General features: G+C 36.4%; 2 protein-coding genes across 2 annotated transcripts in view; one reads left to right on the top strand and one right to left on the bottom strand.

Annotated features, from left to right (window-relative positions):
• polr2k (RNA polymerase II, I and III subunit K) overlaps positions 1–870 on the bottom strand; it is a 1,781-nt gene extending 911 nt beyond the window's left edge. Inside the window, exons 1-3 of the mRNA XM_084423328.1 lie at positions 791–870; positions 418–481; positions 171–263 (exon numbers count right to left, since the gene is read on the bottom strand). Of these exons, the coding sequence (XP_084279454.1) occupies positions 171–263; positions 418–478 (154 nt within the window). The 5' untranslated portion in view covers positions 479–481; positions 791–870. The remainder of the gene's footprint in view (positions 1–170; positions 264–417; positions 482–790) is intronic.
• A 104-nt stretch (positions 871–974) lies between these two features.
• Positions 975–10,590, top strand: parp10 (poly(ADP-ribose) polymerase family member 10). Its single transcript, XM_084423327.1, has 12 exons — positions 975–1,063; positions 1,313–1,377; positions 1,919–2,091; positions 2,209–2,451; positions 3,074–3,304; positions 3,390–4,390; positions 5,279–5,494; positions 5,582–5,711; positions 5,864–6,811; positions 7,076–7,209; positions 8,926–9,100; positions 9,928–10,590. Coding segments are annotated over exons 2-12 (3,552 nt in total). The 5' UTR covers positions 975–1,063; positions 1,313–1,375; the 3' UTR covers positions 10,227–10,590.
• The last annotated feature ends 2,298 nt before the right edge of the window (positions 10,591–12,888 follow it).

Raw genomic sequence — 12,888 nt, 5'->3', positions numbered from 1 at the left:
TAAAATAAATACATTTAACTTTAATTTGTGGGGAAATAAATATTTAACCACATATGATGTTTGGAACAACTATGACAATAATGGTTTGGAACAACATGAGGGTAAAGTGAGTGACATTTTTGGGTGAACAATTATTTCAACCACTAAGCATTATTTAGTTTAAAGGATACATCTTTTGGTCCTTTTCTTGTACATGATTCTGTAACCACATTCTCTGCATCTGATGGGGTCTCTAGCTTTGATCTCATTTTCTGTGTGACACTCTGAAACACAAGAGCAAAAATACACAACTGCTCAGACATATTGTATGATGGGAATTGTGTTTGCATAGTTATGAAAGACATGATTATATATATATAAAATGACTAATACACAACACATGACAGACAGAACTTAATGCATGAAGAGTGTTATTACCTCCACAAATATAGATCATTGGCTGCTGTTTGGGAGGCTGAATATCCTTCGGAGGATCCATTGCCTGAAACACAGATACACAACTTATTTCTTACACATTTTATGTGCTATCAAATGTAATTATATGAATTTATTAGGTATAAATTATTATTTATTAGTTTACTATATTATGTATATATAAATTATATGACCTATAGTTTACCAAAAAACATTTAAGAGATTTATTCTATTCAGGGCTGATGGACTGTCTAACACGTGCTGCTATCACACACAAAGCTAGATGTATTATTCTTCATATGAATATTAAGTTATCAGTGTTCATTTCATTTATCAGAATCTACAACTATTTAAAATACACATTAAAAGCATTACCTTTCACGCGTGAGGTCTCAGTTTGCTACAAAACGCTGTTGTCGTTCACGCATGCGCATTACTTACAGAACGACATCAAAGTAACACACGCTGCTATTGGTTGAAGCGGATGATTGACACAAAATTGAACGCCCGAGCTGGGCTCGTCATATAGTAGTGGGAGGAGCTTATAATTATACGCAGTTACTGGTCTATCAGGGAACTTTTATTTTATACCCGATGTCACGGCGAAAAACTCGCGGCGACGTCATTAAACGTCCATTAATCGGCAACCGTACGTATTTTGTGTAGATATTGATGAAGTATTTTTAACTTGATTATATTTTTTATTATTATTATTTGAAAATGTGAATGTTAAGAATATGTCTATAGCACTGTCATTAAATGTACTTTTTTTTTTTTTTTACAATACGATAAACATTTATTTACAAATAGACATTATTTTTATTATTATTATGATATATTTTTTTGTATTTGTATCTTTAAGGGGTTTTTTTTCTCAAAGTGTCACTTGTTGTGTCAGTGTTGTCTCAAAGCAGGAAGTAACGCTAGCTCGCAGCAGTTGGCCTGTGAATGTGCAGTTTTCATGTGAGTCTGCTCAATTTAACTGTCAATATATATTATTCAGTGTTGTTATTATGTACGTATTGTCAAACATTTTCGTGCACACTTTATATTCATATTGTATTATACTCTTGAGTTACCGTATGTCATGATCCATCGTAAGCCTTTCAGTTTCTCTTTCTCGGCATTGGACTTACACTACATAAGATTTCCATTATCCAATTTCCATAACATCCAATTACCAACTATTTATAATAATCTAATACTACCTATTGATATCTATCTATCTATCTATCTATCTATCTATCTATCTATCTATCTATCTATCTATCTATCTATCTATCTATCTATCGTAAACACACTGTAGCAATAAATAAAACCACAAAACAATACTAATAATAGACATTACACAATAGGTAGGTAGGTAAATTTCACAAAATCTGCCCATTTCACTTAAAAAATAACGAAATAAAACCATATAAGGTTTTGCTGGTAACTGGCAGGAATGTCAGTTATCCGCAACCTGCTCAACTTCATACTTCCTGTGTGTTTACTGTTTTGTTAGGATGGCTGATAGCCTGGAGGAGCGGAGTTTGGATGTTCTTGATATTCCTGATGATTTGGACGATGACCTTCTCACTCTCTACTTTGAGAACAAGCGACGCTCTGGGGGAGGGAACGTGGCCTTTTTGGAGAGACGTGGAAACCAAGCGTTGGTAGTTTTTGAAGATGCTGAGAGTAAGACATCATCACCTGTTTTAGATATTGAGTTTCCTCAGTATGGATTCTATAAAATTACAGTATTACAGGCATATATAAGTGAAACATGTAAAGAACTTGTTTCTCTTACACCAGGTGCTGTGAGAGTTCTCTCCAAGTCCCATGTCCTCCAGAATACCACACTGACACTGCGAAGGAAACCACCAAAAGACCCAGGGAAACTGTTGCTAAGAGGGCTCAATCCACACACTTCCCTGGACCATGTGGAACTTTTTATGGAAAACATTACTAGAATGGCCTTTGAAACAGACTTCACCTTGTATCCATCTCTAAACAAGGACCTGGTTCTAGTACACCTAAAAAGACCTTTGCCTAAAGGTCTGTTGCTGTTCAGCTTTACATTGTACAGTATATAGGCACACTTTAGCCACACCTAAAATGTGTCTTTATGTTAGATAATAAAATATTAAACCAATCGGAAAGAAATATAAAAAGGAAAAAAGAAATATAACACAAGCTACTTTTCAAGCAGAACATTTATTTTCTTTGCTTTTAAAAGATAAAGTATCAATCTAATTGTCTCAAATTAAATTTAAAAAGAAAAGAAATTAATCAAAAGTGACAGGAAAGACATTGGCAGTACTTTATTTTACGGTCCTGTTCTGCATGTACATACTATGTGCTTATTGTAGTAATAACACTAGTTACTAACCCTGTTCCTACCCCTAATCCTAACCTTAACCCATGTAGTAACCTTACATTACTCAGTATTTTTGTGGGTAAATACACTGTAAGTACATTGAAAGTGCATGTACTGTAAAATAAAGTGCAACCAAAACATTTGAAGCAAATCAGCATATTTGAATAATTTCTCAAGGATCATGTGACACATCTAGAACCATTTCAAATAAATTCACCAATGAATGTGTAATAATAATTACGTATAATAATATTAATGTAAATATAAAAATATTTTGTCACTGTGTACGTGATTCCATAGATTTTCAGATGCTTAGTGACGAAGTTTCCAAGAAGAGTCTAAATGGAGCAAAGGTCACTCTGGAGCAGGTAGAATCTACAGACTCGGTTTTGGTGGCCAATCTGTCTCCTGCCCACACAGAGGACATGCTGGAGCTCTACTTTGAGAGTAGTCGTGGTGGAGGGGCAGATGTTCTCGGAGTTAGCATGCTGTCTAACGGATGTGCTAAAGTTTCTTTCAAGGATGTGAAATGTAAGCCAAGATGTTTTTCTTTAATCACTTTCTTGAAGTCTCTATTTTACAGTTCTGAATCTCAATTGAGCTTTGTCTTTTACAGCTGTGGACTGCGTTCTCCAAAAATCCCATCATTTGGAAGGTACCGATTTAGTAGTCAAGCCGTACTTTGACTTCCTGCATGCTGTGGTGGATCAGTCATCTGTGAGCGCTCAAGACGGACAGGGAATATTAACGGAAGGGGTAAACCAAATTGATATGGTCTCATCCCAAAGTCCTACTGTTTCTGACCCAGTGGCGAGCACCACCTCAGCACACGGCGCTGCTCTAACGGACAACACCACAAGTATAGCGAATACAACTACTGCGTCTGCTACTGAGCCATCTATCCAGAAGGAATGTGTTAGCTTTATATCTGTGCCTGATGCCACTAATCATCAGCTGCTCAGTTTGAGTAATTTGCCTGAGAACCTCACAAAGGCTCACCCGAAATTTGATGTCAGTCTAGCAAAAGATGGCGTCCAAATCAAAGGCCCTGACCAAATTGAGGTTGAAAGACTTAAGAACAAAGTTCTGGAATTCTTGACTGGTGTTGCGCAGGAGCACCTGACATATGACGACCTCAAAGCTGAGTTTCTTAAGAGGGAGGATGTTAAAAAGAGGTTAAATTTGTCTTTAAAAGATATACCATCAACCTTCAGTGTGTCAGACTGTATGGTCACTATAACGTCTTCATCCCGTAGCGCAGCCAAACATGCCCAAGACCTGATAAAGTCCCAGATAGCAGAGTTTACTGTGCCGATGGCCAAAGAATTCGAGAGTGTGGTCTTCTCAGAGGAGTGGTCGGACTTTCTGGTGGCTCTGGACTTCTGCTGTGTCAAAGTATCCGACACTGGTGGAATGATTTCTGTGGTTACCCTGACAGGGATGGAAAAGGACAAAAAAGACAAGATCGTTGAGTTTCTCAGCACACCACACCAGAAGGAGACAGTCCTGTCTATGGAACCAGGAATGCTCAAATTTATGCAACTCCATCATCGAGATCTACTGGCAGACATGGGAGAGGTCATCTTATTCCCACTGGAGACTGGAGATGGATTAAGTGTTAGTTACCAAGTTTGCATTCGTTTGACTTATTTAATTGACATTTGCAGTACTAGTGGTGGGTTTGGGATCAGTAAAATATATTTTTTTTCTTTTAAATAAATTAATACTTTTATTCAGCAAGGGTGCATTAAATTGATCAAAAATGACTGCAAAGACATTTAGTGTTTCAATAGATTGCTATTTCAAATAAATGTTGTTCTTTTGAACTTTCTATTCAACAAAGAATGAATTGAGCAGCAAATAAGGATATTAGAATGATTTCTGAAGGATCACGTGACACTGAAGACTGGAGTAAAGATGCTGAAAATTCAGCTGTTCCATCACAGGAATAAATTACATTTTAAAATATATTCAATACAATTATTTTTTATACTGTAATAATATTTAACATTATTGCTGTTTTACTTAAATCAAATAAAAGAGACTTCTTTCAAAAACATAAAAAAATATTACTGATCCCAAACTTTTGAGCTATGTTGTAGAATTTATTTAGGATGTTCACAAAATAATTTTATTTCTAAAATTGAGGTAAATACAAAATAATCTTAAATACATAAGATAAATAACATTTATCTTGAAATGTTAATAAGTAAATAAATTAAGAAACAAAATAAGTAAATAAAATAATAAAGTTAAATTATGCAATATATAATTAAAGTATAGTAATTATATATTATATATATATACGTATTACATTTTGTTCAACTCATATTTAATGTAATTGTTTTACTCATAATTCCTTCCTATGTGTATTCATTTCTATTATAGTGTATTATAATTTTTACATATACAATCAATCCCGCTATGAATTGTGCGATCATTGTCTTTAAATGTCTTCTATAATGCTTACAGATGCATCTTGTAATCTATTTATTTCACTGGCAGATTCAGGGAGATTCAACTGTGTGTCAATCAGCGGCGGAATTATTAAGTGCTATTATTGGCTCAATCTTTAAAAAGAACATTGTGGTCAAGCAGCCTGGCATTTCCCGCTTCCTTCTGGAGGATGAGGAGGGTGTCAGCATACTGGCAGAGATGACAGCCAAATTCGAAGTCTACATAGACATGTCGAAAGTGCACTGGGAGCCTCTAGAAGACAATGTAATGTCTCCAGCTTCATTCTTTATCTGTATGTATCTCAAATACTCAATAATACTTTATAGTCGATTGTGGTTGTGTTTTCCACAGGACATATTGGAGCTGGCATGGAAAATGACAAACTCTCAAAACTTCCAGAGAAGTTCTTGTGCAAATTTCATTCAGGAATCCAATGTTGGAGTACCGAATGGGCGCAACTCTACTGATGCACGTACTTCAGGTCATTATGGATCATTGTCCTGATTAATTCTTTACCAGTGTTTGAATTAGGAGGGGACCGAGATCCTCTTGTTTCAGTTCTTTTCTTTATGAAATCAAATACAATGGGAATCTGTTGAACCCAATGGTTACTGAAGGTTTTCTGTCTTTCAGCTCGTATTGAAGAAGCTAAGAAGATGTTGGCAGTTATTGGCAGCGATTTAAACCCTCAACCTTCAAGTTTTGGATCCATGGACATAGATTCTCAAGATCTGTATTCAGACCAGAGCCAAGATACCTCAGCAGTGGCAGAAGATGAGGCCGACTCACCCCGTTCACTGCAGACCCTTGATCTCCAGAGCTCCTCTACACTCATGAACGCCTGCAGTCTAGACGAAGACGCAAGCCTCTTATTGGCGATTCAGCTATCAATGGAGAACAACCAGAGAACGGAAACAGAGGACATCCAGGCGGCTCTAGAACTTTCCAAGAGAGACTCCATGCCAACCGAGGAGAACATGCAGCTGGAGAGAGCATTTGAAATGTCATTGCAAGATGCCATCCAGTCATCCAATACAGCCGAGATCTTCGTATATGCTAACTACAACCATGATCTTGTAAGGGTGGACATTGCATTGGGCAAGAAGGTTGGAATGAGACAGTGTGAGGAGAAGATCGAGAACAAAAACTTGAGGAAACTCTCCTCCCATCAGAAGAAATGCATAGAGCTCATTAAGAGGAAGCATGCCGTAGAAATCAGCATCCAGGGCACCACCGCCATCCTCTCTGGCTTTAAAGATTACGTCTCTGAGGCCGTGATTGACCTAAAGAATGTCCTGAGACGGACAGAGAACATGATGAACGATGCCGAAATCGTAAAGGCTGTACAGTGGGTGTGGTACGAGCAGGGGTCATCTAAGGCGATACCGTACCCACCAGATGTCACTGTGTTCATTGAAAATGCTTGGAGAGTAAAGCAGAAGAAGATTGATATTTTGTTCAACAATCAGCCATACAGCATTGACTTGGAGAAGATGGAAGAGCATAGTTTGGCATCCGGGAAATCTGTGCCCATTAAGCGGAAAATGCTAAGCACAGAGGACTTGTACACGGATGCTACAGGTACAAATTATATAAAAACTATGAAATCCCCAAAAAGGAGAATACTTTACGTGGAAGTTTGAAGTTCAATGGTTTATCCACCATTTTTGCTGTTGATGCCTCATTTTCATTTAGTGTGAACATTTTTTGAAAACAAAAAATTGCAGAACCTGTTTGGAACATGATTATTTGTGTGTGATTTTTGTAATTAATCACCTAAATGAATGTTAAATTGGCATCCCTAATAGAAATGATATTATTTAGTTAATGCTGTTTATTTTTTAGATGAAGATTACAGCCTGCTGTCCAACATGCCCGAGGTGTCTACCGTGGATGTAGATTCTGATGAATTTCAAGAGGTGATCAAAGACTTCTATGACACCCTTCAGGACAACCACAACAAAATCAAAATCATTAAGGTACGATTCAACATAGACGTACACAGAGGTTGAATTGTAAAAGAAATTTAAGGGGGGTGGTGTGGTGGATGGGGGCTAACCTTGATTACTACAGGTTAAGGCTAATGATTACAATGATTAATTGTGTAATTTTTAAAACATTTTACTTAGGATTAAAGAGTAGAATAAAAATCTACATAGGCATTATTAATGAAATAATTTATATGACTGTAGTATTGTGTGACTGTTTATAGTCTAATCATTATCAACAGATTTATTTAAACAAAAATAATTCGCCACAGGATAGTTCACCCAAAAATGAAAATTTTGTCATTACTTACCCTCAAGTTGTTCCAACCCTTTATGAGTTTCTCTCTTCTGTTGAACACAAAAGAAGACATTTTGAAGAATGTTGGTAATCAGACAGTTGACAGTAGCCATTGACGTCCATTATAGGAAATAAAATAGTCAATGGCTGGCTACCATCAACTGTCTGATTACCAACATTCTTCAAAATATCTTCTTTTGTGTTCAACAGAAGAAAGAAACTCATACAGGTTTGGAACAACTTGAGGGTGAGTAAGTGATGACAAAAATGTCATTTTGGGGTGAACTATACCTTTAAGCCCCCTAATTTTCTAGGCTCCAAAGTTTTAACAGTGGATGGTAAAGACAAAAAGAATAGGGTGATCATTTCTGAATGAAACTCATCCTCTCACTGGTGTAGTTACATAGCTCATAGCTTGTTTAGAAAATACATACACAATAGACACACATACATTTAGCTTACTTATGCATATGTTTATTATCACCACGGTGATTGCATTCACTTTCAATAATTAAATGTAACTTTGACAACGACCCCTTACTAAATCAACACACTAGCTATGTTCGTTATTCTTTCTAATGTTATATCAGGGGAATGTCATACCTTCTGTTCTCTTCTTTTTAAGTTCATCAAAAGATGCACTTGAACCGTTCTCTTGGCCGTTTTGAACAGCGCAAAAATGACGAAAGCTCGCTTGAGAGTGCGCAGCTCGTATATTGAGTTCTGATTGGTTAGTCGCTGTTATTTATAGTTTGTTAATTATCATATGTAGATAATTTTAATATTTAATTTGCATGATAAGGTTACATTATACACAACACTCTTACCCCTGGTTTCACAGACAGGGCTTAAGACTAGTCCTAGACTAAAATGTAAGTCTGAGCTGTTTCCACTGAAATAAACTTGCACTGACTGATCTTAAAAATATATCAGTGCCTTTTTAGTTTTAAGATGCACATCGGTAATGTTTTTTTTCTAAGCATGTTTATAAAAATTACTTAAATGTCCTAATTGATCTATGGTCTAATCCTGGCTTAGTCTAAGCCCTGTCTGTGAAACCGGGCCTTAGTGTAATGGAAATGATAAGGGGGGATGGTGGTTTTACAGAGGGGATGATGGTTTTTGTCCTTTTTTTCAACAAGGGGGATGCCATCTCCCCTCAAATCGAGTCCTGGTCTCACACCACCTTGATATCTGTCAGTGCATGTGCAGTTGAGAGGGTTTTTTTTCTATGAGCAAGACATCAAGACAATAAAAAAACATTTTTTTGTTTTCTAGGTGAAAACCTGTGAATTCTCTTTCAGAATCAAAATGTTTGCACATTGAATTATTGGTTAGGAATGATTATCGGCTTTGGAAATCTTCTTGGATGTCCACTATTGACTGTGTTTTCTCACACTGACTTTCAGGTTGAGAAGCTCATGAATAAACTTCTGAATGACCAGTACAGGTTGAAAAAGGCCAGCATTGAACGGTGCTCCTCAGAGCAACAAGTGGAACGCATCCTCTACCACGGCACCAGCGAAACCAGTGTGAAGGAGATTTGCATTCATGGATTCAACAGGAGCTTCTGTGGGAAAAATGGTATTATGCTGTTAAGTATGCTAGAGTTTGCTGAGCCAAGCATTACTGTTAGCATTGCTCATACATTGGGATTTAACTAGGGACATTCTAATCATCCAAATGCATAGAAGGTTGTTACACTCATAAAAATAAAGATTCTAAAAGTTTTTTGTTTTTTTTGCAGCGATTCCATTGAAGAACCATTTTTGGTTCCCCAAAGAACCTTTAAGTGAACAGTTCTTAAAAGAACCATTTTTTTGTGATTCTTTATTTATTAAACATTGTATGTGTATAGCTGTTTACAACAAGGCCCAAGATCCGCCCACAATCATAAGACTAAATAAAAAATAAATATATAATATGACAAGAAATTAAAATAAAACTGTGAGCAAAACAATATAGAAGGATCTCAAAATCTCAGGATTTCAAAATTTTTGATAAAATCTCAATAAGGTCCAACCAGAATTTGTGTAGGACATTAAAAAAAAGAAATTCCACTATAAAGACCTTTTTGTGGAATGGAAAGATGTACAAATCGGTGCCCTTTATCAAAAGCACATGCCCTTTGTTTTCTATAGGAAACTTTAACCTTTTTATTTCATACCAAGGCATTGTTTCTCATTTTCATTTAGTTTAAGTAATCTAAATAAACTAAAAACTGAAAACTTAATAAATAATAAAACATATAGACATTAAAAAAACAACAAAATGATTGAATTTTTTAATTTTTTATTAAAACAAACAAAAAAATCTAATAAAATCAATTCAAAACATGACCTGTAATCATACTAAAATATCACTGATATGAATTTAAAAATAACAAATGAATTTTCTCTTTTCCCTCACAGCGACTGTGTATGGTCAGGGTGTCTACTTTGCGGTAAACGCTGTGCTCTCTGTGTCAGACACCTACTCCCCACCCAATGCAGACGGGCACAAGTTTATTTTTGTGGCCAAAGTGCTCACCGGAGACTTCACCGTGGGCAAACACGAGATGAAAACAGCTCCGCTCAAGGAGAATTCTGGCGTACCGGTCAGATACCACAGCGTGGCAGATCAGATCGACTCCCCGACTTTATTTGTCATCTTCAATGACACACAAGCTTATCCACAATACCTGATCACATGCAAGAAGATCTACGGTTAATTACATAGTTTCAAATGCTTATGTTGGCATGCATTCATGATATCACTGGCAATCATATCTAATCATTAAACTGGGGTTTAAGATCTGAAGATGGACTGTTGTACTTTAAGATTTTGGCTGAACAACAGTTGATTGTTGTCACTCACTCTGTTTTCTTTAATTTTGTGAACATTTTTAATACTTATATATTGAAAGTGACAGAACATTTTTATATTTTGCTGTTTAATCATTGCTGGATTTAAACAAATGTATTAAATCATATAAGATATGTTTTTCTTTAAGCCTGCCAGATTTACATCACTCACATTAATGTTTTTTGAATGTCAAAAATAAAGTAAATAAATGCTGGAACAAAGTAAATATCTGTCTATCTATCCATCCATCTATCTATCTATCTATCTATCTATCTATCCATTTGTTTATCCATCCGTCTGTCTGTCTATCTATCTATCTATCCGTCTGTCTATCTATCCGTCTGTCTATATCTATCTATCCATCTATCTATCTATATTTATCTATATCCATCCATCTATCCATCCATCTGTCTATCCATCCATCTATCTATCCGTCTGTCTATCTATCTGTCTGTCTATATCTATCCATCCATCTATCTATATCCGTCTGTCTATCTATCTATCCATCTGTCTATATTTATCTACATCCATCCATCTATCCATCCATCTGTCTATCTATCCATCTATCTATATCCGTCTGTCTATCCATATCCGTCTATCTATCTATCCATCTGTCTATCTATATTTATCTATCCATCCATCCGTCTGTCTATCCATCCATCTGTCTATCTATCATCCATCTATCTATCTATATCCATCTATCTATCTGTCTATCTATACATCTATCTATTTCTCTATCTATCTATATCCATTATCTGTCTGTCTATCCATCCATCCATCTGTCTGTCTATCCATCCATATGTCTATCTATCCATCTGTCTATCTATCTATCCATCTATCTATATCCGTCTATCTATCCATATCCGTCTATCTATCCATCTGTCTATCTATATTTATCTATCCATCCATCCATCCATCTGTCTGTCTATCCATCTATCTGTCTATCTATCCATCCATCCATCTATCTATCTATATCCATCTATCTATCTGTCTGTCTCTCTATCCATCTATCTATCTCTCTGTCTATCTATCCAACTATCTATCGGCATTTTATAACACATTTTAATATTTGCACAATATTTCCTTTTAATGACACTAATTAAACAATCAAAATATGAGGAGTATGTTATAGTGAGAAGAAGAATATACTAAATAAATCTGTCAAGAAAGGCAAGCTCCAGCATATAATTAAATAGGGTTTTTATTGTTTTAAACAAACAAAAAAAAAAGGCATTAAAACAAAAAGCTCACAGGAAATAAGCATACATTGACTTTATTTATATTGTGTTAATATAATATTAATATTTTGTTGGTTCTCCCTTGTTTTTGATTATAGCAGCCATTCTCCATGGTCATTGACTCACTAAACGTTGCGCAGATGTCATGCTTAACTTCTTTCCAATCCTCCTTAAGTTCTTCCCAAAGTTGAGTTTCACTGGAAGACCTGCATGACTTGTCATGATTCAGGTTTATATATTTTCCCAAAGGTTTTCAAAGGCTTTAAGGTCAGGGGACTGAGGAGGCCACTTGAAGACTTCGAAATGCTGAGCATGAACACTCTCATTGTGCGGAACTTTGTTGCAATATGAAAAATGGAGGTTGGAGGTCTCATCCAGGTCTTTAGAAGCTGTTTTCAGGTTGTCCCACATTCAGGTCATTTTTATGCTCCTGTCAAGCTGCCGTACGAGTCCATTGAATGGAGATGGTGGAACGGCATGTGGAAGTGTTGTAACAACAAAACTATAACGTGTATTCGAAAACATGACACAACCTTCAAACCTATAAAATTACATTCATAATCGGCCTTACAGTCGTTAAGTGTGTCCCTGGCTTCATGAGCGTGATGCAACCTGAATTCACAATCGGTTAGGATTTAAAAACTCCTGTAGTCTGAGTCTGGCTTAATCTAAAGCAGGGTTCACCAATCTCGGTCCTGGAGGGCCGCTGTCCCTGCAGAGTTTAGCTCCAACCAGCTCCAACACACCTGTTTGAAAGTTTCTAGTATGCCTAGTGAGACCTTGATTAGCTGGTTCAGGTGTGTTTAATTGGGGTTGGAGCTAAACTCTGCAGGACACCGGCCCTCCAGGACCAAGATTGGTGAACCCTGATCTAAAGTGTGACCGATTTTCCCCATTTTAGTGTTACTTTTGAACTTAACAAGATAAATATACCTAAAACACCCTAGCAATTACACACTAACAACCACCAAGAATACCCTAGCAACTGCATAGCAACGCACTAATCACTCAGAACATTGTGGCAACCGCATAGCAACACTGTATTCCACTGTATAAAGCACCTCAGAATGATCAATCCTGCAAACCCTGCAATTTCACATTCTACAAACACTACTACTGTACCACAAGCTTTAACTCAGTATCTCTCAATGCTCACACACCTGTGAGGATTGCGGCCCATATTGATTTATCCTGACACGAGTTATGCAAAGAGAAAAACCTCTGAGATCAATGACAGACAGGCAATGTAATGTCTGAACTTCGGAGAAACAATTTATAAGAGGTGATTGA

The sequence above is a fragment of the Rutilus rutilus genome, assembly GCF_951802725.1.
Source record: "Rutilus rutilus genome assembly, chromosome: 11".
Classification (NCBI taxonomy): Eukaryota; Metazoa; Chordata; class Actinopteri; order Cypriniformes; family Leuciscidae; genus Rutilus; species Rutilus rutilus.
The sequence above is the reverse complement of the archived record's forward strand: the minus strand, read 5'-3'. Positions and strand labels throughout refer to the sequence as shown.